The following is a 26,258-nucleotide window of genomic DNA, read 5'->3' on the forward strand; positions in this document are numbered from 1 at the left end:
ATAATACAGTTTCATAGTCAAAGTGACCCTGAGGAATAAAATGTGTTTATTCTGCCCTTAAAGGTCCAGTGTGTGAGAAACAGTGACATCTAACAGTGAGGCTGCAGAATGCTCACCTCTGTTCACTCCTCTGTTTTCCAAGCACATCATGAAACGATGGTCGTGATGAAGTACGTCAAGTGGTTAACGCAGCAATCATTGCAGTTAGTAGAGTCTCTGCTGCCGAGCAACCACGGGTTGCCAGTTACGTCAGGAAACAAAACCTAAAAGACCTCGGTATTTTGAATTTGAATGTAGTAACTGTTTTTGGCCACATTCTTACATATGGCACCTTTAAATGTTACTTCTATAGACCATGTCACTGTTGTCATGAAATACAAGATTTTAAAGTTTTATTGTTTGGGTTTTTTCTTGTGGTAAATTGAACTTCCTGTTTTTTTTTTTCATGGTCTTCAGGTTTTCATTTACTCTGCACTCCATTTTTTTTTCTGTTGTGTCTCAATAGTTTCCTGTTTTATTTTGTGGTGACTTCCTGTCACCTGGTTTCCTTCCTGTAATTGTTTGCTCTGCCCTGATGTGTTTCACCTGTGATCAGTTATCCATAAGCTCCACAGTCTCTTCAGTCTGGCTTCCTGTCTCTGCTCCTCGTCTTCTTCAGGTATTTACAATTCTCTGTTTGTTACATTGACCATCACTTCCTGTTTTTGAGTATTTTGGTCTAATATATACTGTTAAAAACTTGTCACATGGACATTTTATGATGTTAAACCAAGCTCCTCCTCACTCCTTTAGTCATTAAAGAGATCCTAACTCCTAATATAATTCAGATCGGTTGGATCAGTTCATTGAATTAAAACCGTAGTGCAGCAATTCCGTGTTGGTCCAAATCATGGCAACCGTGCCATCCCCTGAACTATCTCCATGACAACAGAGCAAACTTCAGAGATAAACTTGCCACTCTGCTTCCCACAATATCCATAATAAAGAGAGAAGCAGAAGAGAAATGGAAAAACGTAGACCCTCTGTTTGTGATGCACCAACCAAAGCGAACTGTAATAAATCCCCTCGCCTTTATAACCACACAGAATATACAGAGCTCTATGCTTTACCGTCTCCGGTGTTCATTCAAACGATTTGATTGAACGTTAAATGTAAATTAAATTAGCCCGAGATTTATTCTAGCTCGGTCGTCTTTTGCGGCCCCCGTAATCTGCATCATGTATGCAATATTCAAGGCAAAACAAAGCACACGAACCACTATAAAACACTCACGACTAAGAGCAGCTGTGCACTATATCAGTATCTATCTCTGTCTGTGTCAGTGTGTTAATTAACCTCTTCTCTGATTTGCATTTGACAACTGGAGAGTGAGAACAGGTGTTTCTGCTCTGAGCTGCTGCCTCACTGATAATAATCCATGGACACTATTTTTTTTTTTTTTTTTTTATCATGGCAATTTACCAAAAATATCAAAAAATAATATATAATTCTGTATATAACATTGGATTTTTTCAGCTGGTTGACGTAGTGAACCTGCTGTTTTCTTTTAATTGGCGACTCTTCTGGTTCCTAAAAGAAATAAACTTATCAGTTAACATTTTCCTGAGGGGTAAATGGTCTCGACCGCTCGTTTCAGGTGTTTTTCAATGCAGAAAAAAATATAAATACAAGAAAAAAAGAACATAAAAATTGAAATTGTGAAAACCACTAGTCAAAATATACATCATTAACTCTTTAAAGTACTACTCAACCATTTGGTCGAGCACACTTTAATCTCACTGAATGTCACTTGTTCAGAATGTTGTACTTTTTTATGTAATTATGCAAACCAGGTTTATTATGAACGTCTCAACCGTTTGGTAGAGGCCTGTATCTGTAATACTGTAGGGTCTAATAAAAAATAAATTAAAAAATTAAAAAATATTGATTGAAAAAATAATTTAAATGCAAAGAAATTTTCCTTTGCTTTTCTCTTGGTGCGTACCTTAAAGGGTTAACAGACTCGCAAATAATTCAGACATTAAGGATAAGAAAATATTGACAACACTACGAATAATTTCTATGATAACAATAATAACACACAATGACATAATTAGTGGATAGAGCAAAAAAAATTAAAATAAAGTTTTGTTTCCATGTATTTAATGGAATACTGACCTCTAGATGTTTTATGAGACAATGTTTTTATCAATGTATTTTTCAATTAGGTGTATTTGTATAAAAAGCATCAGTGTGCGTCATCCATGTCATATAAACATATCATCACCCCCAACGTTTGACGACACGTACAAAACACACAATCCAGTGAGTACACACAGTATATCATCTGTTAAAGTCATTCAATAGAGCAATAAATAGTGTGGATGTACTATATCAACCATTAATGAGAATGATGGATGTGACTCTTTTAGTCTCGAAAATGAAGTGATGTGACTCTCTGGTCCTGAAGCTTTCGTTTTTTTTGGTTTTCATTGTGGTTCCTCTGCTGTAAAATGGTGATTGATGATTTCGCTGCTCAGTTTTATGATCGTGTTCAATGGGCTGCAGTGAACGTTGCGGAGAGAATCAAACCGGGTTGTAATGTTGGAGATGATGACAGGTTCAAAAAAACGGGCGTAAAAAGGAACTAGCACTGACTGGTAGACTGGTAGTTTGAAGAGTTCTGGTCCCGTTAAGTGTCAAATATGCTGTGTTTCCATCATGGTACGTTTGGTTTGGTACAGTTCAGTTTGGAATGGTAAAACCAGGGGTCAGGCCTGTGTTTCTACTGAGAATAGTACCTTACTTTACTTGGTAGGTGGGATGTTGTTAGGGCTGCAGCTGTCGAATATTTTTGTCATCGAGTATTCATTGTAATTTACACTCACCTTGTTGGCTTCTTGTTTAAACGTGAAATGGTCCCACACTTTGGACATTTACTTCCTTGTTCAGGGCTGTTTCACTCTTTGCCATCGCGCCAGCTGAAATCCGGATGTGCGGTGAAACGCGGCTAAAGCGGTCTGCGTGAAACAATGATTCCTGTGCTGAACAGGCCGCGCGAGATAGGAATTAAACAAATCCTCGAGATTTTTTTTTGTAATCGAGTTAGGTATAGAACGAGGCACAACCAGAGGCGCAGCTTGTGAACAGGCAAGGCAGGCAACTGCTTCGGGCCCCGAGCTGATAGTGGGGCCCCCTGAAACCTTCCTAAATGGGCCCCACTTAACTTCAACCCCCGTGAAGTTATTGTTCTGCAAGTTGGAAAATGATTATTTGCAGTGTAATGCTTTTTAATCTTTTTTAATCAGTTTATATGTTTTTTCCAGTTATTTACAGTATTTTATTGGTCTATATATTCATATTGTTTTATAATGTGGGTTCTTTACAGTGTAATGTATTTTTTTTACTAAGTTTATATAGTTTTTTTTAAAGCTATTTACAGTATTTTATTGTCCTTTATATTTTCCACATACTTTTTAATTACAAGGTTTTTCCATGTTATTTCATTCATTTTGAAAAAAAAAATATTTTTAACTCATACATTTTTGGTTGTGTCAGATTATCTGTAACAATGTTGATGAACACTGGTTGGAAAGGCCCCCTGGGAATGTTTTGCTTAGGGCCCCTACAGACTCTAGAATCGCCTCTGGGCACAACAGACAACAATGGAGGACATCCAGCAGCTTTTGGCTGCAACAAAGCTGACCCTCATCCATTTTACCCAATGGAAGGGTGCCAAAAAATGGTTATTTTGGTTCTGTTGCTAATGGAAATGCAGACAGTACAGCACCGAACTGTTCCACTATGTGCAAACATGGCTACATTGACCTTTTTAAAGCAGAACTTTGCAAGTCGGGTCGCTTTTTCTCGTGCTCTATCCTCAGCCCCTGACACTCCCCTCTCGCTTCCCCTCTCCTCGCCATGTGAATTGTAAACAAAAACGTGGTCCATCTTGAATGCTTCTGTGTTTTTCAATTCTCGCCATTTACTCACAGGCTCGATCAGACAGTTCTGCTTCTTTTTCGCCAGCTCTGCCATGATGAACATCTAAAAAAAAATGCTGCCTTGATCTTATAGCCGGTACCTGGCTAGGGTTTGAGTGTGTAGTGCTGTGAGGTAATGTTTCACGTGAGACCTCCTGATTCTGAGGACTCCGGGTCGGCGGCCCTGAACTTGCAAGGCTGTTTTTTTCACTAACTAGACAGTAGAGAGAGTCGAGACGGCCCACATCACAGTGGGTTGTCTCTTTAGACACAAACACATGAGAACATGGTGACGTCTTTGTGTTTCTGCAGTGACCGTGAACACACTGTTGACTTTAAAACTCACCGACTGATGAAAACTGTCTTCATCTTTCATACAGAGACGTCAACGTTAACAGATGGAGTCTCGAGCAGAATAAACAGAATTATATAACTCCGTCCCTCACCGTCTCTCCCTCTCGCTGCCACTGTCTCAGTTAGGTGTCTTTCTTCTTGTTTTTGTGTGTATTTTTCACTGTGTGAGTGTGTGTGTGTGTGTGTGTGTGTGTGTGTGTGTGTGTGCATGTGGGTGGGTGCTTGATAGCTTTTTTTATTGTGTGTGTGCTGTTCTGTGTGGGTGCTAGCTGTTTGTATGCACTGCATGTGTGAAGAGAGGAGGACGAAAGGAGCTGTGGAATCTCAGCACGCGCGCGCACACACACACACACACACACACACACACACACACACACACACATGTAAGAATATAAAGTGGAAAGCATTAGGATTCAAGGTTGTATCTTAGGCTGTACAGTTGCACGCTGTAAGATAATATTCTGTTATCTTTGTCTGCGGCTCCAGCAAATTAGCAATCAACCTTGTTTATTATAATCGTACCTCTACAGAAAGATGTCCCACATTTGCCTTGCTGAAAATAGGGCAAACCAATAATAATAATTATTATAATTATGATAATGGGATGTATGTAAGATCAATTTGATGGGTAATATTAGGTATTTATTTATTACAGAAAGTTTAAAGGGTTTGATTGTGGCGGAGGCTCCCACAGAGATGTTGCATTTGTTTAACTGAGTAACCATGGAAACGCAGATGTTGAATTTTGCTGAAATAATATAATCGTCAGGGCCGGCCCAAGCTGTTATGGGGGCCCTAAGTAGATGGCGGTGATACACATTGCCTGTGAACTGCAATACCGCCATACAGAAGAAGTGTACTGTTTTCATTCACGTTTGAAAATGTCGGTTCCAGCGGAGGTCCTGCCTGTTGTGTGGGCTATGTTGATTTATCTTCTTTTTGATAAATCAACGAGGAAGAAATATGCGAAACAGAAGACGCGATCGCCGTCTGCACGCAATAGTCAGGATAAGCACGAAACATCCGCATGTATAGATTTTTTTTACAGGCGTATTTGCGAATAGTTCGCATACAGTCGTTTGCACCGGTAGCCACCATATTGTTCCAGAAAATCGCCGGTGGCTGAGTGTGTAAGGCATCATGGGACACTCCCTTGCCCGCAAGCCTGGTCCAGAGCTGACTTGGTGGCGAGGGGCGTTTTTAGGGGAGGAAAGGCACTCCCCCTTGCCAGAGGTGGAAAGTAACGAAATACATTTACTCAAGTTACTGTATTGAATACTTTTTTTGTGTATTTTGTACTTTTTTTAACTAAAATCAGGATTTTATATTTTACTTGAGTACGTATTGACTCAAGTATTGTACTTAGTTACTTTATAAATCCTATCAGTTACATTTCAAATGAACTACTTTTTACTTCTTCTTGAGTACATTTTCAGATGACTACTTTTACTTCTACTTGAGTAATATTTCATCAAAGTATTTGTACTTTTACTTGAGTACAATATTTTAGTACTTTTTCCACCTCTGCCCCTTGCTCCCTAAAGTGTTGGGACACCCTACCCCCAAGCAGGAACGCGCTAAAATCTAGGGCTGGGGTTTGAATTGGGACAGGCCGTAAAGTAAGAGAGTCGAGTTTGAGATGGTTTGGTAAAGTGTAGACGAGGGATCGTGATTATATTGGACGGATATCTTGTCGTCGCATCGACATTTCTGAAGTGACGTAGCTCTCATGTACGTGGAGGTGGTGAAGTGAAACACCAAGAGCAGCTCCAAAACGAGATGCTACAGTGTGTGTTATATGACATCATCCTGCTGGGCTTTTTTTTTACCCTGCAACATTGTGTCTATTTATGGAAACCATATTGGATAAAGGATACACTTGAGCTCTTCTTTGCTTCAACCAGATGCTTTTTGTGCTTAAACGTAACCACATTCATATCCAGGAAATGGGTACCGTCGCTGTTACGACCCGGCTTGTGAGGGGAAAGGGAAGCAACAATATAACACGATGGTTATTTGTGGAATTAGACAAAGGAGTGAAATGGTGTGAATTCCAAAAATAAATGCTGGCTTAATCAAAGTAGAACGGGCAGTGGGCGGTGTTGTGCGCAAAACAGATATAACAACTAGAAGAGGACTCTTCAAAAAGAAGGAGCTAAATTATCTGAAGAGAATCAACAACCCGGTTCAAATGAAGTGACTCCAGGTGCACTTTGACGTGCAGTCGGCATAAAGACAAGGTCTTCTTGTGGTTTCCTCCTTCGGTGGGCGAGATCACCGGGGAGAATCACGCTCCTGTCCACACAAAGACACACAGTCTACTTTGCATATCTAGAAAAAGGAAAAGGCAGGGTTAAAGGTGCATTATGTAATAAATCTAAATCAACTGGCCATAAAATCCTCCTAATATGTCACAGAGACTCAGGAATAATGTTCATATAACAAACTGAACTCACCAACAACAACAGTACAGACAAAATATTTGCATTAAAAAAAATCTTTTGCAGACTGCAAATCATGTTTATGTTTTGAAATCATGTTTATGGCATGTGGCGCCACCTACCGTCGTCTACCAATCATTGCAGTCAGTAGAGTCTCAGCTGCCGAGCAACCACGGGTTGCCAGTTACGTCAGAAAACGAAACCTAAAAGACCTCTGTATTTTGAATTTGAATGTAGTAACCGTTTTTGGCCACATTCTTAAATATGGCACCTTTAAGGCCAGAAGTGTGGTGATACTGAAGATATCTAGATTTCTTTAATATGTTCCACATGTAAATAAGCATCTTCATCTTAGTCGAGGAACAAAAGCTTGCGTTTACACAAATGTAAAATGGCATCATGTGATCCAGGTGACTGTGTCGCCAAATCAGCATGTCGCTAAGAGGGATTTTAAAGTCCGTCTCACTGTCCAGGGTGAAGTACAACACAGCTACCTTTGCTACTCTACCTGAAAAGACAGAGATAAACGGATAAAGACAGATAAAAAAATGGGATACAAGCAGGATGAAGAGGAAGAGAAGATCAGGAGGTTGTTTAAGACCCTCACAAATATCATGGTAAAGACCTGAGAGAGACAGAGCGGAGCTATTTTAAACCTGGGCAAGAGCTCATGGAGCTCAAAGAAGCAGTGTGGGTTGATGATGTTGGCCATCACAGCAAACCCTGTGTGTGTGTGTGTAGAGTGTGTGTAGAGTGTGCGTAGAGTGTGCGTTCTCCACCCTGTGGAAACCTGGCATATAACAGACTGGGTTCTTTAAAGACATTACATAATGCTGACTGAGGCTTTTATCACAGTGAAGCACCTCCAAATTTGTCTCTGAGTCAAATCGTTCCAAAATAATTCTGATTGTTGTCGTTGGGTTTTTTGTGCAGCGCTGAGCACATTCTACCTCAACTGCCAAGACCCTGTGTAATGAAAAATAATATATATATATATATATATATATTTTAAATAGGTCATATTATACCCCATTTCTCCAAGTTAAACTAGTTCCTTGGTGTCCTAGTGAACTGTGACATGCTTTGGTCAAAATACCATAAGGATGAAGCACCACAGCAGTTCAATCACCTGCCAAAACAGTTGTCAACACACTTTATTGTCCCCCTGGGGACATTAATGTTGTGCTCAGTGGTGCTGCATATAAATAAAAGCTATATCATAGATAATAATGGAAACCTTGAATTTGAAGCGAGAATAAAATCAAGTCATAAACACATTAATATTATAATTATGCAGCTGCCAACATTTTTGCACACTTATCTCGATATTGCAGACTCTCCCGATGCACTCAGGACAGTATTGCACATACTGTAAATTAATGGCGGGTCTTTATTTATGTGGCAAAAATCTTCATGTAAGTGATTTACTTTATATTTTTGTTTCTCTGCATCTTCTGCCAGATGGTAAACGCTCATTCTCACAGTGAAGGTAATGGGATGGATCATCCACTATCCTTTTTTCCTCTGTGCTCCTCTCAAGAGGCTGCTCACGAATAGTTTGGATGATGATGACTTGCACTTATTTACCTCGGGATAATCATGGAGTGCATTTGCCAGGAAGCACCAGTACTACTACTATGTACTACTATGGTACCGTGTACAGTGTAGTACAGTGTGTTGTTTCTGGATGTGTCCATGCAGAGGATTGTTGTCATTAAGTGAAGATGATTAGCATATTGCAAGGACCATGAAGGATTTATGTTATCCCTTGTTCTGTTGTCAGTGTCATATTTCATGTTAAAGTTCAAGGACTTATGAGCATATCCGATCAGAGTCTGATCTTCCGGACCAACTGATCACATTATATATTGCAAGTGATTGCAATAGATCTGATCTGTGTGTGTCCATATATTGACATGGATTTCTATAGTTACAGGCCACATCCCCGTAAAACAAATAGTCTTAAAAAAAAAAATCAACAAAAAGGGCGACAGAATTCTGTGCCTGTTTGTGTCCCTAATGTGGAGCCTCGTCCTCCCACGGTTTGTTGTCTTCCTTGCTTTTATCTCATTTTGTTTTAAACTATTGTCTTCCTCTGTGTCAGCCTTTTAACACGCCTGCAATTAACTTCCATCTCTGCAGATCTACGTCATTGATGTAGTTTCTTTTTCTGTGAAGCTACTTTGTAAACTTGGCTGTAACGACTGTTTCCTCACTAGTCGAGGGGAAAAAAGCAGTAAGTTGATAAAGAATAATACACATTATCACGACATCAATGAGAGTTTGTATTTGCTGTGCGTTTTCCAGTGTTGGAAACAGGGCCGGCCCAAGAGTGTATGGGGCCCTAAGCTGAATGCTGTCAGATTGAAACAGATGTGGAAAAATCCAATCAGAATCACATTTGAAAACACCTCTGTATGTGGTTTCAATCAGCTAATGTATTTTTTTAATTGTCCAGACTGCAATTTGCATTTCACAAACAGCTGACTGCACCGTGTGCATCCCCCCCTGTGCGAGAACCCGCACCAGACACGCAGTGAAAACATCTGCATCGTGAATAGTTTGAACGTGATGTTTTGGCAAATTGTTTCACACTTGACACATTAACATCTCTAAAGTGACGAAACTCTCGTGTAACACCCAGACGAGATTGTGAACACGTGTCGCCGGTGTGATCCCTCGGGTGTTCTGACATCGCAAAGTGCTGTGAGTTTATGGGTTTCATGGTGTCATGGTAATAAAATCCCACAGTGTTTTTAACCCTGCATTGTTGCCGTTTTATCTCTGGACTTTGGTGGAAAAGACAAAGTGACTTATGTTAGGTGTTATTATGAGTCTCTGAAGTCTATTTGTCCTTCACGTGTCCCTGATGGCAGCCATGCTTTTAGTAGTGGCTTTGTCAGTGTACAGCTTTAACTTGATGCTTTTCATTTATTATATATTTTGTGAAGGAAATATTGTGCTAAAATACTTACCAATGCTGAGCACAGAGGCTGCTGGATATAGGATTACCTTGATATTTGTCCACGACTGATGTGGGAAAATATGCAGTTCCTAATTTTCCTTTATGTTCCTGACAGTCAACTGTTTTTGAGACAGTGATTCAGGGAAAAATAGGAAAAGCGCAGGTATAAATAATAAATTGAAATAAAGGGTAAGTTGCGAGGGTTGTTGTTGGACGTTGTTGGAATTGAACACCTAACATCCTGTGCCGCTGACACAAGCGATAGACCCACAATGCAGTTCGGCAACTTGTGATGACACTCAAAGTGAATGGGCTAGTGCGGTATAATTCTGTTTTTGTGTTTTCATAAAGTGCTTTAACTTAAATGGAAGCTGACGTAAAATTTAAAAACCGTTATTTGTGCTTTATGGTAAAGAATCCAGTCTGTAGGTGAGTCTGTGAGTCACCTATATAAGCTTAATGATCTGGTTTATGTCTGGTCTTCATACACATTCCTGTATATATCTATAAAACCAGCAGGTGTGCAGTCCAAATTTCATCTCTTTATTTATGCCCTTTATTTACTATGTTTCTCCCTCTCACACGCACGCTTTTTGTGCTTGGTTTGAAATGAGTCTCATCATGATGGAGGGATAATGATTTCTCCACAGTCATTTTGGCAGGACACAGTAGGAGAAGCACAGGTGTTAATTATCAAATGAAAGATAGCCGAGTTTCATTTAGCTTCCTCAGTGTTGGAGAGTCTGCTGACTCACTGTTGGTGTTCCTCACTTGCAGGAACTTGAACAGAGTCATTGTGAAGGTTAACAGTGACACCTGTGCTTTTCCTACTAAGATGTGTCAAAATGTCTGCGGTGAGAGAAGCTGATTCCCTGTTGTATCCTGCTCTGTTGAACACCAGCTGCAGGTAAAACCAAGATGTTGTCTCTTGAAGGGGTGGAGTGGCGCCCTCTGGTGGTTTAATTGCCACATGTGGCAGCAGGCATTTAGCTTTTTGGTGCATTACTGCCACCACTCTGGCGTACGGTTCAGCTGTAAATATACTCAACAAAAATATATAAACGCACAAACTTGAAATGGTGAACAAAAATAGAATGTCATGACGTTTGCTCAGATTCTTGATGCATTTGTTTTGCTCAAACCCAGTAGTCCAGTGTCACTTGCTCACTCCTATTGACTACAATCTCAGATTGAGTATTTCAACTCACCAGAGTCATGGAGCATGGCAGAGTGGTGGTCAATATGCGTGACCAGTACACAGACACTCCTTATGGTCTGGTCAATAAAAGGGCACACCAAAATGTGGACTTTTGTCACTTGTCAATATGCCACAGATGTCACAAATCATGAGGGAGCGTGCCATTGGCATGCTGAGTGCTGGGTTGAGCGTTACAGCTGTGGCAACACAACTGAACGGGCATCATTCCACGATCATTCCAGGCCACGATTGACACACGTCGCCGGTGTACCACTCTTGCGTGAGGCTAATGGTGGACACACACGTTATTGAAGTTTGTGAACTTGGATCATCGACCCCCATTGTGTTCTTACTGCCATTACTCCAGGACTTTTGTTTTGAAATTGAGCCTAATGCTCGCAAATTAAAGCCACTTTTTTTGAGTGTAGTTCATCACAGACATCTTGACAGGATATGAATTCCCACACACCCACTTGTACCAATCAGTGTGACACTTCAGAATTTTTGATATACGTGTTTACTATTCATGGTGCAGTACCCCCTTTGGGTCGGCCTGAAACGCTTTGTTCAGCCTAACTTGGCTTAAGTTCCATCTCTTTTACTCGTAAAGGGCCTGTAGGAAGTATGTATTCCTATAGCGGGAGCTGAAGAAGATTTTTCAGTGATGGCCAAATGAGGCTGTGTGTGAAGGTTGGATGTACAAAGAGGTGTACTCTTGTGTAGTGTTAATATACAAAGTGTATATGGATGTACATTGAGATATAAAGAGGCACATAAATAGTTACTTTTAGAAAAAGAAAATGATGTGTGCATTGAGAAGATGCAGTAGGTAGTAGTATGAAGAGAGCAGTAGGCTATTCGCGTGACCACATCCATGCATGCATTTTGTCACAATAAAATACTCATCAGTCCTTTCGTTCAGACGTTTCCATGAGCCCTGCCCACTGTATACTATTCAGGTTAATGGTTGTAATGTTTGACTGACTGCTCATTCTGATGTGTCTCATTTCCGAAGGCTGAAACCCAAGTTTGGTCAAATATAAAAAGTTCATTTCATTTTGAATGGTTTCAACAGTACTGCACCCCCCCCCCCCCCACCCAACTTAACAAGTCTAACCTGAACATGCGTTCCCTCTCACCATGAGCAGGATCACAATGTTCATTATGCAAATCCTGTATGTGGAGAAAACACGACGAAAGATAGTCAGGACAAAGAGCTTGATCAGCATTTTTATTTTAAAAGCAATCAATTCTGTCATCGTAATTGTAAAAAAAACACAAATCTGTCTATAAAAGAAACTGTTGGGACATTCCAGTTTATTCAGAAGAGAAGTAGCTCGACGTGGGGACTGAACCAAAAAATTATGAAGATATTATTTTTTTCTTTCATGAAGCTACTTGTGAACTCCGCCTTAACAACTGAGCAGCAAGTTGATACACATCTCACATCAGCGAGGGTAGACAATGACGAGGGATTTTTAAAGAGACGGTTCACTCTTCTTTAACACACTCTTTACTTTCTGAGCCATTTCCAGTGGTGGAAACAGGGCCGGCCCAAGAGTTTATGGGGCCCTAAGCTGAATTTGCCACCACCTCAGAGTAGCCATTTATACAAACGTTGCATTCATTATAGTTGTGTTATTTACTCAAATTTAAGCACTAAGTTTGGTGACACTGAATTTGAATTAAACAATTAAACCAGTTTAACGAATTCTATTTTGATTTTTTAAAACTAAGTGAGCAATTTTCAACTGCAAAATAAACCAAATAACTTAAGCTCAACATTCTTAAGATATATAAATATCATATAAAAACAAAATATGTATTATTTATTGTGGTTTGTAATTAGTAATTATGTTTTCTCCCCCTTACCACCAGGGGGCCCCAAACAGCTGATTAGTTTGCTTGTTGGTCAGCTGGCCCAAACCCAGGTGGTCTGTCTCATAGTGTTCCAAGTCATTGTTGTATTTTTTTGGCTGTAAAGAGATGTTTCTATACATATTCTAACCTCCTGTCTTGTAAACACAGTAATGGCTGAAACTCAGAGCAGGACTAACATTGGATGTAGCAGCAAAAACATTAGTTCCTTAAACACGATCCTTTTAGCTTCGCTTAAGACCTGTCCATACAGACATACACTGTGTTTACAAATGTATAAAAACAGTTTGAAAAGTGAACGTAGGATAGAAGTAGCAGTTATTCACCATAAAAAAAGCTCAATTTGAATGGGAGTCGATGGGAAAATTAACCTACTTTTCTCTTGATCTCTTGAAGTAAACATTTTCCTGAGAAGTTCATGGTTTTAATCGCTTGTTTTTGGTTGTTGTCTTCATCAGCAATATGACGTCTATTTGGTCCATTCTGTTCCCATCAAGAGGAATGTGTTTAATCGCATATGATGATGAGTGGACACAACAACAGTGTGATTGACAGCTGGTCTCCTCCAACAGCTTAGTTGCCAGTGACATCTGTGAACTTCCTGTCATCACAGATCATGCAATCTCAGAGCTTCAAAACGAGAGTTTGTTTTGCAACCCGGAAGATTACATTTGAAGGTGCCATATGTAAGAATGTGGCCAAAAACAGTTACTACATTCAAATTCAAAATACTGAGGTCTTTTAGGTTTCGTTTTCTGACGTAACTGGCAACCCGTGGTTGCTCAGCAGCTGAGACTCTACTGACTGCAATGACTGGTAGGTGGCGCCACATGCCAAAACATGATTTCAAAACATAAACATGATTTGCAGTCTGCAAAATATTGTTTTAATGCAAATATTTTGGCTGTACTGTTGTTGTTGGTGAGTTCAGTTTGTTATATGAACATTATTCCTGAGTCTCTGTGACATATTAGGAGGATTTTATGGCCAGTTGCTTTAGATTTATTACATAATGCACCTTTAATTATTTTTTTTATTGTCTATGGTCCTGCTCTTTTGCAGCTACAGTTTTGAGTCCACCACGTCCCCTGATATTAAATAGTAAAAATGCAAATATTTTACAACAATGTAACATTTAAACCATTAAACAGCCATTAAATGGACACATTAAATAACCAGCTGTTTGTCAAATATACAGTAATGAGATTGTTTCATCAGTAACCCACTTAAAGCTCCTGTCAGCAATGTTGTCCTTTGGCTAATTACTTCCTGTTAGCCTCCATAACTTCCTAAATTAGCATTTAGATTTGGTTCGTGGAAGTTAACAGTGGAGTTAGCTCCTCTCATCCGCTCAGGATATTCCTAGTTTTCCCTGACAAAGAACATCTATTTGACTACTCATTGGCTCCCTTTACACCTGGCAATGCGATGTGTTTTCTGTGATCGTAATAGCGCTAGCATCCCCTCTCCTTCAAAGATCCACCAACAAACTACAGCGTCACATCCTATGCGCTGCCATATCACCAACAACCTGTATTTATAAATGCTCAGGTGCTATCTGATTGCAATCCAATCACAGAAAATGCATTTTAATGCCGGGTGTACAGGGGGCCATTTTCTCAGTCAAGGCTCTCAACAAAGCTAACCACAGTGCTGAAGTCACCAAGTGCTGGAATGTACAAGTTTATACACATTGCTGTTGATCACAGACCAACGATTAATCTAAAGTGTCGTAAAAGACATCAGACTCCACTGTAAACCTCCTGGATGTCTTTCTGCATATGAGACACTGTAATAGTCCAGTATCACAAAAGTAGTCATCTTCTCTGTGTACTACAAAATGCAGCCATGTGTCGGCGATCCATCTCAAAGAGAGTCATGTGTTTCCTTTTCAGCTGATTCCAGAATCACAATGTTCAGGATCAGCCATTTAAAATCCTTTGGTTTGATAGTTGTTGTTTTTTTTTGTGCGGTCACCCATCGGAAAGAGATCCACAGATTGGAGGTCGGTCATCGTGTCCTACAGCGTTGTCGTTGTAGTGCCTTCTCGCACCTTCTCCTTCCTATTTAAACTCAGCTGACTCTCCGCGAGCGTTGGATCTGTCCTCCGATACTGGGACCTCGGCGGCGCGAGCTCGGTGAGCTCGTGTTGATCGGCGAATATGAGTCTCTGGTTCTCGTTTCGGACTCGGAACAATTTGCTGAATCGTTTGCCCACGAGGTAAACCATCTCGCAAATGCACATGAAGATGCACAGAGCGCTGGATATCACCATGAACAGCATGAAGATCTTTTTCTCTGTCGGACGGCTAATGAAGCAGTCGACGGTGTTGGGGCATGGTTCCAGTGAACACTTGGACAGTCTAAAAGGGAACAAAGTGGAGTTAAAGCTTAAGTATACACCCCCATATTTTAACTTGAAGGGATTAAGACGCCACACTCACCTGGGCAGGTCATATCCGTGGTATATCCTGTACAGAATGTAGAGGAATGCTGTGTCGAACGCGGCTTTGAAGACCAAACTCAGCAGATATGTCCACCACAGTCCGCCTCTCTTCTTGCCTGGGTTTGCATACAGATGAGAGCCGTGGTGAAGCTCCACATATTTCATGTCCTTGACCTCACGGAATTTCACATGAGCCGTCACCATCAGGGACGGGCAGGTGACGAAGATCAGCTGCAGCGCCCACAGACGGATGTGGGAGATGGGGAAGATGTGGTCATAGCAGATGTTGGTACAGCCAGGCTGGAGATAGGGAAGAAAAAAAAAAAATTTTAGTCACTTAAAATTAACAAATCTGCCATTAGATGATACTGTACATACAAAACAGTGCCAGTTTAAGGGGTTCAGTTTAATCAAACAGACAATCGTCGTCCAAATACACTGGAGCCTACACTTTCAATAACACGCCTTCCTGTGTGTACGTTGTAACGAAGGCTTTGTGTTAAAGGCGCCATACGTAAGAATGTGGCCAAAACCGGTTACTACACTCAAATTCAAAAATAACGAAGTCTTTTAGGTTTCGTTTTCTCCGCCATTGTAGCTCAGACGTAACTGGCAACCCGTGGTCGCTCGGCAGCTGAGACTACTGACTGCAATGATTGGTAGACGGCGGTAGGTGGCGCCACGTGCCAAAACATGATTTCATAACATAAACATGAATTGTGGTGGCTGTACTGTTGTTGTTGGTGAGTTCAGTATGTTATATGAACATTATTCCTGAGTCTCTGTGACACATTAGGAGGATTTTATGGCCAGTTGCTTTACATTTATTACATAATGCACCTTTAAAGACGCAAGATCTCAAGTTTAATTTGGCTTTTTTCATAGGTTGAATAGTTAAATAAACTGACATCGAGGTATCGTAGAGCTCCCCGGTTTTGTCAGGCTTTGAGTTATTTGTTTCTGAGATTTTTACCTCCATACCAAAGCAACAGGGACTAAAATTTTAATTTAATTTGGGAATAATATGGATGAAATGAGCTCTTTTGCTGTCATTGGTTTGATTATTTACACCACAGATGGTTCCTACTGTGTGAGTTGTTGCACCTTCATGATCCATTCAGAACACTGAGGTCAACAACTCAGCAGCTACAGGACAGTCCTATCTCCAAACTTTAAACTGAAGTGTAAAGAGCCTATTGCCCCTTAAAGCTTTTGAGTCTGTAAGTTTTGTTACACAACCAGTTAGTCATCAATAAATGAAGTTCCTTGGGTGTGTGTGTGTGTGTCTCTGTGTGGGGGGGTGAAGCAGGAGACAGGAAAAAAAGTTGCAATAACAGTGCAAATGATACAGTTCATCCCACCCCCTCACATCTGCTCTCTCGTCAATGCCCTGCCTTTAAAAGCGCGTGGTGACTCACCGCCTGACAACTGCTGGAAGCCAAGTGGGGGCGAGAGAGCGCCGTCGTTCATACCGACTCCATCATGTAAGAACACACTAAACGTTGTCATAATCAACCACATGGGTAGACGGCTCAGGGGTTGTTGATTTCAGTATCGTGTTTCCAAAGTAGTTACAGGCTAAATCTGCTGTATTCTTATTGGAACCTTGTAAAACAAAGGTTTAAACTGCAGGGGTTCTCAAAGTTTTGATACCTGAGGGCCAATTTAGGAACCAAACATTGGACTGAGGGCCGCCAAAGGCAAAAAAACAGAAATAAATCCCATTTGTAATCATTTTAATGACCAGATTGCTGTTCTACAGTTTAGCGATAAGTAATATAAGCGTTAATATAATGTAATTTAAGCATTAATATAATAACGCTTTATAATTTACTGGGTAATTACCCAGTATTTTGGCCATTGTTCTTAGCTTCTAATTACAGGATAATACCAAGTAACACATTTCTGTTACCATATATTTACTGGGTAAATAGCTAGTAATTGGGGGTTGTAGCTACCTGCTTATTACCAGCTTATAACCCAATAATACACTAAAATTCACCATATAGAAACCAGGTAATTGCCCAGTATTTTTGTTTACACTTATTGGTCTGTGTCCAGTAATGTCCAATAAACATTTAACAAGCTTAGTAGCTCCTAGATTAAAACAATCAACTGTAATTCATTGCGGGCCGCCAGAAATGTTTCTGCGGGCCGCCATTGGCCCCCGGGCCGCACTTTGAGAACCAATGGTTTAAAGGGTCAACCTCACGCTGTGTGAGCCAATTCAACATGGATGTGTGGCGATGACGTTCATGATACCATTCAGTCGTAAAATAACGTATAGTTGCTCCTCCGTGTTACCTGCCGGGTGTTGCACACAAAGTCTTTGCTCTCGTCTCCCCAAACCCTCTGAGCTGCGACCACGAACACCAGCACGCGCAGCACGAACACCATGGACAGCCAGATCCTCCCAAAGGCAGTGGAGTATTTATTAACTCCACTCAGCAGACTCTCCAATCCTGACCAGTTCATCACTGCGGCTGTACTGGCCCGGCCGATAGATACAAGTGCACCCTGTACAAGAAAAGAAGAAGGACATTTGTCACTGTTCCATCCTCACATGACAAGATACAGGTGTTTCCTGTGCTGTTTCTTTTCCTGGACTTTTTTTTTTTTTTTTTGAGAAGGAAAGACATATTTGGAGTTAAGCCGTAGCCACACCTTGCCGATTCCAGCGAGTTACAGGATGTGACACGAATAGTTAGTTATACCAGATACACTAGCTGCACCCGAAACGCAGCATGCACAGGCATGTCAGATTCATACCAGTGTGATTGCAAATCTCTCCGGTGAGATGGCCGCCTTTATAAACACAGTTCTCCGCCATGTCTAAGGTTGTTTCAGGACTGAGCTGACAGTTAAATGCATCATCTCTCTCTACATTTATAGCAACAATAGGCAGTACTTAACTTTAAAGCAGCTTCAAAATCATTTTGAAATATAATATGAATTGAAATAAAGAGTTGGTGCCTCTTCATTTCAGCTCCACTCCCTCAAATACTTCTCTATAGGCTATATATGACAGGCTATAATCAATCCACTCTCTGCTCTCTCACCCAGGAAGTGGACATTATAGACATTATGTGAATACTCTATTGTTCAGCAAAGCAGAAAACTTCTCTTCATCCCCATGAGTCTAACTCTACTGCATGTGAAGTTATCACCTTTAAAAAGTGGTCCAGGACCATTTCAAGGGACTTTCAAGGGGTTTTCTTTTTGGACTACCTGTATGTTTTAATACATTGCTTTATTGATCTATAAGGAAAAGAAACTACAAATTAGAGGTGGAAAAAAAAAAAAAATAGATTCACATAAGATTCGCGATTCTAATCATCCACAATTCTGAATTGATTCATAAACTTCAAAAATCGATTTATTTCATTGATTTATTTATTTTTAAAGGTGCATTGTGCAAGTTAACTTTTTGAATGACTAATTAAATGTTAACTTTTGTCTTAGGTTTGCTTTTGTCTGATCACATCATTGGAATCATTTTATTTAAAAATTATCTTACACAAACTGCTGTTATTGTTTTGATGCCATAATTTGCCTTAACACACTAAGCATTGTATCAATTTTGGGATCGAGAATCGATTTTCGACTCGAATCGTGAGACACCCAAAGATTCACATCCCTACTACAAAATACTTTAGTAAAGTGTTTATATTAAAATGGACAATTATAAATTATTCGGTAACATGAATCCATCAAAATAAAAAGTCCATATATTTTTATGTTATTCAGGTGTTCTCATTGGAGGCCCCCCTCTCAGTGAGCCTGCTGTATCTGCCCTGTTGGAAAGCCCTGGACAAAGGTGATGGCAAGGTAAGGCCAATTTTAAGCATTTGTAAAAGTGGAAAAACACCTTCATGCGACACAGAAAAAAACACAAAAATAACACAATACCTTTAATAATAAGCCCTCTGTGGCAATCCAGCTTTCTGCTTCAGTAAAGATTCCCCATCTCTGTTTTTTAAGTTCATTATTCCTCTTTATAATAACCTTGATGATTCATAAATATTCAAAAGTCATAAATATTCAAACTCTCCACAAAAAACAATGATTGTTTTCTTTTGATTGAAATAACCTTTTTCAAAGATATGAATAACATTTCGTTAAACAACATTTAATAATGCTGGATCAGTGTTCTCTATGCTGCTGTTAGTTGTGTACACACAGCTGCTGCTCAGAGCACTCTTTTGTGTTGCTCTGCTGCTGAATTAACACTGTGAACGAACCATTGCTGTTTGATGGTACTGAAAAAGTCTTGTATCATCACATAAGTGTGCTGTGCTGCAACTTATTCAGGTCTGAACTATGAAATCAAACCCGTCTGGGTGCAGGACAAACCCCAGGGCTCAGTCCTGATCAACCCTGTTTGATTAGCCATTAAATTGGAATTACCACATACTTAAATGAATACATTGTAAATGACTAAGTTAAAGCAATCATCTGTAAAACAAACCTATAATATAACCTTAGTGAAATCTAAAGAATTAGACAGGACCCAGTATTTTTAATGTGTGCCTTTCATCTACTGATCATCTTTAAAGGTACAGTGTGTAGAATTACTTCACTTTACTTCACTCTTCCCTTCTAAATGTGTTGAAGAATCTATGTAGCTTTAATTTAGCATCAAAGCGCTAAAGATGTTTAGTGTGTTGATTGTGGGCTATTGTAAAATAAACATGGTGGCCTCCATAGAGGTGACCCAGCTCCTGATATAAAAGCCTCATTCTGGGGTCATGAAAAACACATGATTTTAACACTTTGTGGTGATCATGTCACACACTAATGTTTGCCAAACTACATGTGACCTATAGTGTGGAGAATATTCTAGAAACCTAGCTTGTTCTATGTAAAACATGGCAGACCGTTGCTTTGGGGCCCGAGCTGAGAAGGGCACCCCCAATAACATCTGGTTTATCGACAGCAATAACAAATAAACACCCTTAAATATCACCCTCGACAATCTACAACCATAAACACCCTGTCTAACTTGGCTCAGTGCCACTTGAACCCCCCGGCTCCACTTTCCCCAGGGCCCTCAAAGACTCTTGAAGCGCCCCTGCTGGAACCATGAATGTGTGGTTTCTGAGTTTATGTTGCCTAGATACTGGTCTCCAAGTGTGGTTTTACAAAAGTACACAATCCATCAGGTTTCTATTGAACTCGGCATTACACAGGCATGGCATCGTAATGAATATCTTCCACTTTTGACTTTTGACCATTCTTTAGCTCAATCTTTAGCTTTTTTATTCTGTCTGTACTCCATTACAGATGTTGTACCCATGTTTCTGTGTTCTTATTTGCTGCAGGTAACGGCCAAACCACTGCTTTTACAGTCAACAGCAGTTAGTAATTACGTGATGGAAGTCATGCGAGTGTGCGGTTTCTATCGAACCTTAAAACTTATGCTTTAAGACACAAGTACATTATAACAGAAGACATAACTGTGCATATTTCCTACTTTGGAACTGGAAAAGACGACAAATTATATCCATATGGGATCTTTAACGCCGTCCTGAATGATTTCCAGTGCAGTGGAGGGTCCGATCGCTCACTGTTTAGAACACACTCAAATATTTAGATTTGACATGAGTGGTTCTTTTCCGAGGACTTGTTGTTTTGAACGTCTGTGAGGGCTGTGTTGTGATTGTATATATGTCAGACTGTAATGTGAATCCAAAAATCAAATATTGGTGTAAAATTACCTCCTAAATGGACACAGGGAAATCAAACTTTGGGTTTTCATTATGTAATCCACATCTACTAATCTGAACTAAAATCAGTTAAGTCCAGGGAACCAATAGGATTCTTTAGATATAATGAGGGGAATGTGGAAAATTTGAGTGTTAGGAAGTTTGAGTCAACCACGCCTCTGTGGTGACGCTCTGTGTGTCGAGTTAATTCTGTCTAAACACCGCTTTCTGGGTTTTGAAGCAGTTTTTTTCATGCTGGTGGCTCAATCTCCTCCCTCTCTTGAGATGTTTTGAGTATTAGTCATGACAAAAGCAAAAGTTTTTTCCAGGTTTAACTCTGTGAATATCCTCTTTGTCGGCACAATTTACAACTAGTATCCGTCTTGTTTTAAGGCTAAACAAGAATAAAAGCTTGTATGTCACTCAGTTTGTGTACCATTTACACACCAGTCGTTTGTTTACCCTTCAGCCATGCGATACAGTAAAATGTAAGAAAACAGTATTACACACTTACCTAGTGCTGAAACCTTGCTTTAAAACCCTCCCCCCAAAAAAAGGACGAGGACAGCAGCGGGAGGAAAGTAACACAAACTACAACAGAGAAGTCGGATGTAGTGAAGGAAAGTGTGTCTCTGCCTGTGTTGAGCTCCTTTCTCTCTCTGGGTCTGCCTTTGCTCTCTCTCTCTCTCGCCCTCTCTTCAGAAATCCTGCCAAACCAGATTCAGCAGCTGCTACGTCACGACACACACACGCACACATTTACACACAACCACTTCACATGTCCTGTCTTGTCAGTTTAAAGGAAATGGAAAACTCCACACCCTGCGAGCCATGTAACCAAACACCTTATGAATAGGTAAAGAAACAGGCTCATATGAGTGAGGACACAGGACATCCATCCCTGCCAACCTGCATACCTGTGTGTGTGTGTGTGTGTGTGTGTGTGTGTGTTCTTGAAGGTGTATATTTGTCAGGACCAAAAAACAAATAAACCATAGGGAGTGAGGACATGTTGTTGGGTCCTCACAACTTTTAAGGCCTTAGGTTTGAGGGCTGAGGTTAGAATTAGGTTTGGGTTTAGTTGTGCTGGTTAATGTCATGGTAAGAGAATACAGGACCAATAATCCTTACAGAGACCAAAACCTGGTCCTAATGAGGCAGAAATTTCTGAGGAACTGGTTTAAGTTTAGTCAACAGTAGGGACAATGCTTTGTTTAGGCTGTCCATGTGTGTGTGTGTGTGTGTGTGTGTGCCACACCCTCCATGTTGTTCCACAGCCTGTGGGGAGTAATACACTGTGTTTTTAAAGTGGGCAATTAGTACAAATGGCAGAACAGCGAATAGATTTACATTACAAATAAATAGTCTGTCCATCAGTTTTTTGTTTTATTTTTATAATTGTATAACTGTATAAAATGTGATAATATAGATGCTGTTAAATGTCAACCCAACTTGAATTAAAACAAAATGTTGAGGGGGGAAAAAAGGCACAAAAACCTTCAGGCTGAAATTAGTCATATACAGTGTTTTACAGTGGTATGACTCTGACTTGATTCTGGTTGCCTGCACACAGAAATGTGACTGTCTGTTATTGTCTATTATAGATACGTGTGCCACTTCAAAATATGGTCCTAATGCAGATATACACTCCATAGCCATTTTATTAGAAATACCTTGTCAACTGCTTGTTAAAGCAAATATCTAATCAAGAGGAAAAGTGAGTAAAGTGACAGCCATCTCCAGAGTTTACAGAGAATGGTCCACAAATAGGGAAAAATATCCAGTGAGATGCACTTTTTCTGGGTGAAAACAGAGTAGAATGACCACATGTGCAAAATGAAATGAAAGAAAAGCAACAATAATTTAAAAAAAAAACGGTAATTACAACCATGGTATGAAGATAATCTCTGAACACACGTTAGTCAGTAAAGTAATTTGTTTTCTGAATTACCGAGATACTTCAAACTCTCGCGAGAACCTCCAACCTGCAAGTGACTCCCATGCCTGCAGAAAGTGGACAAACTAATGGTAATAACATCTACGCGACTTAAAGACAGGACTATGTCCCAGTGTCTTAAACCCTGATCAACTTGATTAAACTAAACAAGCCGCCTGTGTTGTTGCCATTTAAATCGAGCTCTCAATAAAGGAATGAATGCGTTTATGGTTTCAAATGCTCTCTATACTTAAATTACTAACTTATTAACTTCACTGTTTGCATGTTTATGTATGTGTGTGTGTGTATATAAGCATGTATGTGTGTGTGTGTATATATATATATATATATATATATATATATATATATATATATATATATATATATATATATATATCATATGTATATTGTTTTTATTATTTTGTATTATTATTTATTTTGCAGTAATGGTACATTTAGATCCATATTTTTGATTTTTGACACCAAAATCGGTGTCTGCCTACTGCCATAAAACCTCAAAAAAGAAGACATTTCTCAAACGCTGTACAGTAAAAGTGTCTATCTACAGGATGCTAGTAGTCATTAATGTCCTACGCAACCTACTCAGTCTTGTCCATGGAAAGTCACAATCATATTTCTATTTTAGACTTGACTTGACTAATTTGAAATGTCTAAAAATGTACAGTAATTCTTAGTCAGAACTTTGAGAGAACTCTCTTCATACAGTCGCTTTAAGTCCATTTATTAGGTCTTTAAAACATTTTTTAAAACATTTTTTAACGTGCACGTTGAGATCCTGTGACGTCATTGTTTTATTTTGAAAACCGGATATTGACGTCCTTACAACTCACAAGCTTGGTGCTTTGACCATACCGCGCTGCTGTATTTGACAGTAGATGGCGCTAATAACCAGCCTTGCTGTCAATGATCCTCACATCCTCATTGTGAAACGTATTAATTTCATGTGAATCTTTGAGGAAAATTGTCATTATGAATCAGTTTAAATACGTCTATGTAAACGTGTGAACAAATCACCTCAGAACTTCGTGTGATGAAGTGGCTTTGAAGATTGTTTTTATTTAACCTTAACCCTCCTAACCGAAACTACGTATACACACGGATTCATGCAGTGGATGTAAACCTTGTTTACAACCATTAACATCTCCTCAGAACGGATACTCTCCCCGGATTATTTTATTCCATTGATGTCAAACCCAAACCAGTGTGTTTCCATCGTCTTCATACTCGCAGGTAAAACGTCTTCTCTTGTCTTTTTTAAATGTAAAACTCGCGAGAACCATGCTGATATTTAACCGGAAGTTGCCAGGGTTGCCCTGTAAAATAAAACCATTTTACTCTTGGATTGCCACGTTAATATTTCCTCGTTTTATTTTCGAAAAATTACCACCGGAAAGCGTAACGCCTCTGGTTGACTCTACCATTTCTGTTCAACATGTCTTCCTTTCAGACTGTTCTCTGTCACTAGACGCGTCTGGATATTTCGCCGACTCTCTACGTTTTGTAAGTATTTGAGTTTAATGTGATTGTTTGACGTCGAAAATGGTTTTCTTGCTATTGTTAAATGACCCGCTGCATGTGCTGTCATTCGGCTGTTGTTTTAACCGGTAGCTGCTTTAGCTCGAACATGTTAGCCCGCTGTGTACTCGGGAACACGGTCGTTGACCTGGTTCTACATGACACGGTTAGCGGAACATCTACTGTCTGAATGCGACGTTGAATAGTTTATTCAATCTTACACTAGCATTTGTCTTAAGTTTGACGTTGTCTTTAGAATTGTGTGTATGATGCATGTCCCATCTAAAAGCTGCTAACAGTGACGATAAGCTAGCTGCTTGGTAATCTAACGTCATGTCGCCGTAGCTAACGTGAGCTAATGTGGTTGTTTGTGAACATGGTTTGAGCTGCAGGGACAATAAACAAACATCGAGCTCTGTAGTAATTGAGTCCAGATTTTACAAGTTTAAGTGTTGAACAGGAGTCATGTGATAGAGATTCCCCTAATAAGCCACTTCTTTTGTGTTTGTTGTGCGAAATAAATAAACTTAACCCTTAAAACATGAGGATACGATATTTAATTATACATATATTATGGTTGTGACTTTTTTACGGCCAGTTACTTAAGATTTATTACATAATGCACCTTTAAATAATTAAAACCAGCTTTTTGATGTCTTAGCTCCTTAAATGTGAATATTTTCTGGATTCTTTGCTCCATACAAAAAGACATCATTAAAACAGAATACGTTTGGTTTGTGGACAAAACAAAACATTTGAGAACATGATAATTTCCAGGTTTGAGAAACGCTGATCAACATTTTCTGACATTTTACAGACCAAACAAGTACTCGAATAATGGACAGATTAATTGATCTTTTTGATGATTTATCTAATCGGAATGCAACGAGTGATGTTAAACAATACGTTTTCTTCTCAGGAAAGCAACAAGCTCACGGGCCGTTGTCAGCCTAGACGCAGAAAAACAGCATCATCATCATCATCAATGGTGTGTCTACATCCGAGAGCCGTCACATTCTCCTGTGTCCGCTCAATGAACCTGAGTCTGCTCAGCTCTCATCGCGGTGAGTGTTTACAGCAGCGATGTCCTTCCTGTTTGCACCACGGGTCTTCACGTCGCTAACGCATGACCTTGTTGCCTTTGTTTCTCGTCAGGCTGCACATGTATGGCGTTTGCGTGTCTTGGAGGGGAGTTTTGCCAAGCCCAGCACCTAATGCGTATTGTGGACAAGTGAACAGGAGACAGCAGTAAGCTAAACACTGCCATTCACTCACACAGGTATGTAGTAGCAAGAAGGCTGCTTTATATACATTTTGGAAACGTTTCTCAGTGTTTCCCATTTTACAATCCATAGATGATGGAGAGTAGAGTTACACTGAAGTGGTGATAGAATACTAATTGTCTGATTGTATGACATAAATATGTCGTCATAGAGCTAGTCGTTGAATATGTGTCTATCCCACAGGTCCTTCTTGCCACCTCGTTGAACCCATATGAAGAAAAGCCAACCTTCAGTTTGTCACCTGTCCTGGGGAGAAGGGGCGGATTTGATTTTAGCCCAGGACTTCCTTGTCTGTTCTACTCCTTTCCTGCTTTTCTTTCCCTCTTCACCTCTGACTTGTACAAGTCTTCATTGAATGGGCTAAGAAATTTGAAGGATTGAAGGATAGATCCTTTTTCTGCCCCCCTGGAATTTCGGCATTTTTCATCCAATCGTGTTGTGATCCCATTTTTTTTATTTGCCAGGAATAGTTAAATTTTTTATTATTTCCAAATATTTTTTTTGTTAGACTAAATTTTTTTGCCAAATCAATTCAATATTTACATTAATTAAAT

The 26,258-nt window shown here is 39.8% G+C and overlaps 1 protein-coding gene and 1 long non-coding RNA gene across 2 annotated transcripts; one reads left to right on the forward strand and one right to left on the reverse strand.

Moving 5' to 3' along the window:
- Positions 1-14,818: 14,818 nt before the first annotated feature.
- Positions 14,819-21,564, reverse strand: LOC310942173 (gap junction beta-4 protein-like; the record flags this gene model as incomplete). The annotated part of the gene is made up of 4 exons (XM_083907494.1): positions 21,464-21,564; positions 17,549-17,761; positions 15,243-15,544; positions 14,819-15,161 (listed from the first exon to the last, which is right to left on the reverse strand). The coding sequence occupies exons 2-4, from the start codon at positions 17,717-17,719 to the stop codon at positions 14,819-14,821; spliced, it is 816 nt and encodes a 271-aa protein (XP_083763620.1). The 5' UTR covers positions 17,720-17,761; positions 21,464-21,564.
- A 2,788-nt stretch (positions 21,565-24,352) lies between these two features.
- Positions 24,353-26,164, forward strand: LOC310942797. Its single transcript, XR_014593107.1, has 4 exons — positions 24,353-24,406; positions 25,341-25,485; positions 25,577-25,700; positions 25,888-26,164. It is a non-coding gene; the product is annotated as an uncharacterized lncRNA (long non-coding RNA).
- The last annotated feature ends 94 nt before the right edge of the window (positions 26,165-26,258 follow it).

Source organism: Microchirus variegatus (genome assembly GCF_963457635.1).
Source record: "Microchirus variegatus genome assembly, chromosome: 21".
NCBI lineage: Eukaryota > Metazoa > Chordata > Actinopteri > Pleuronectiformes > Soleidae > Microchirus > Microchirus variegatus.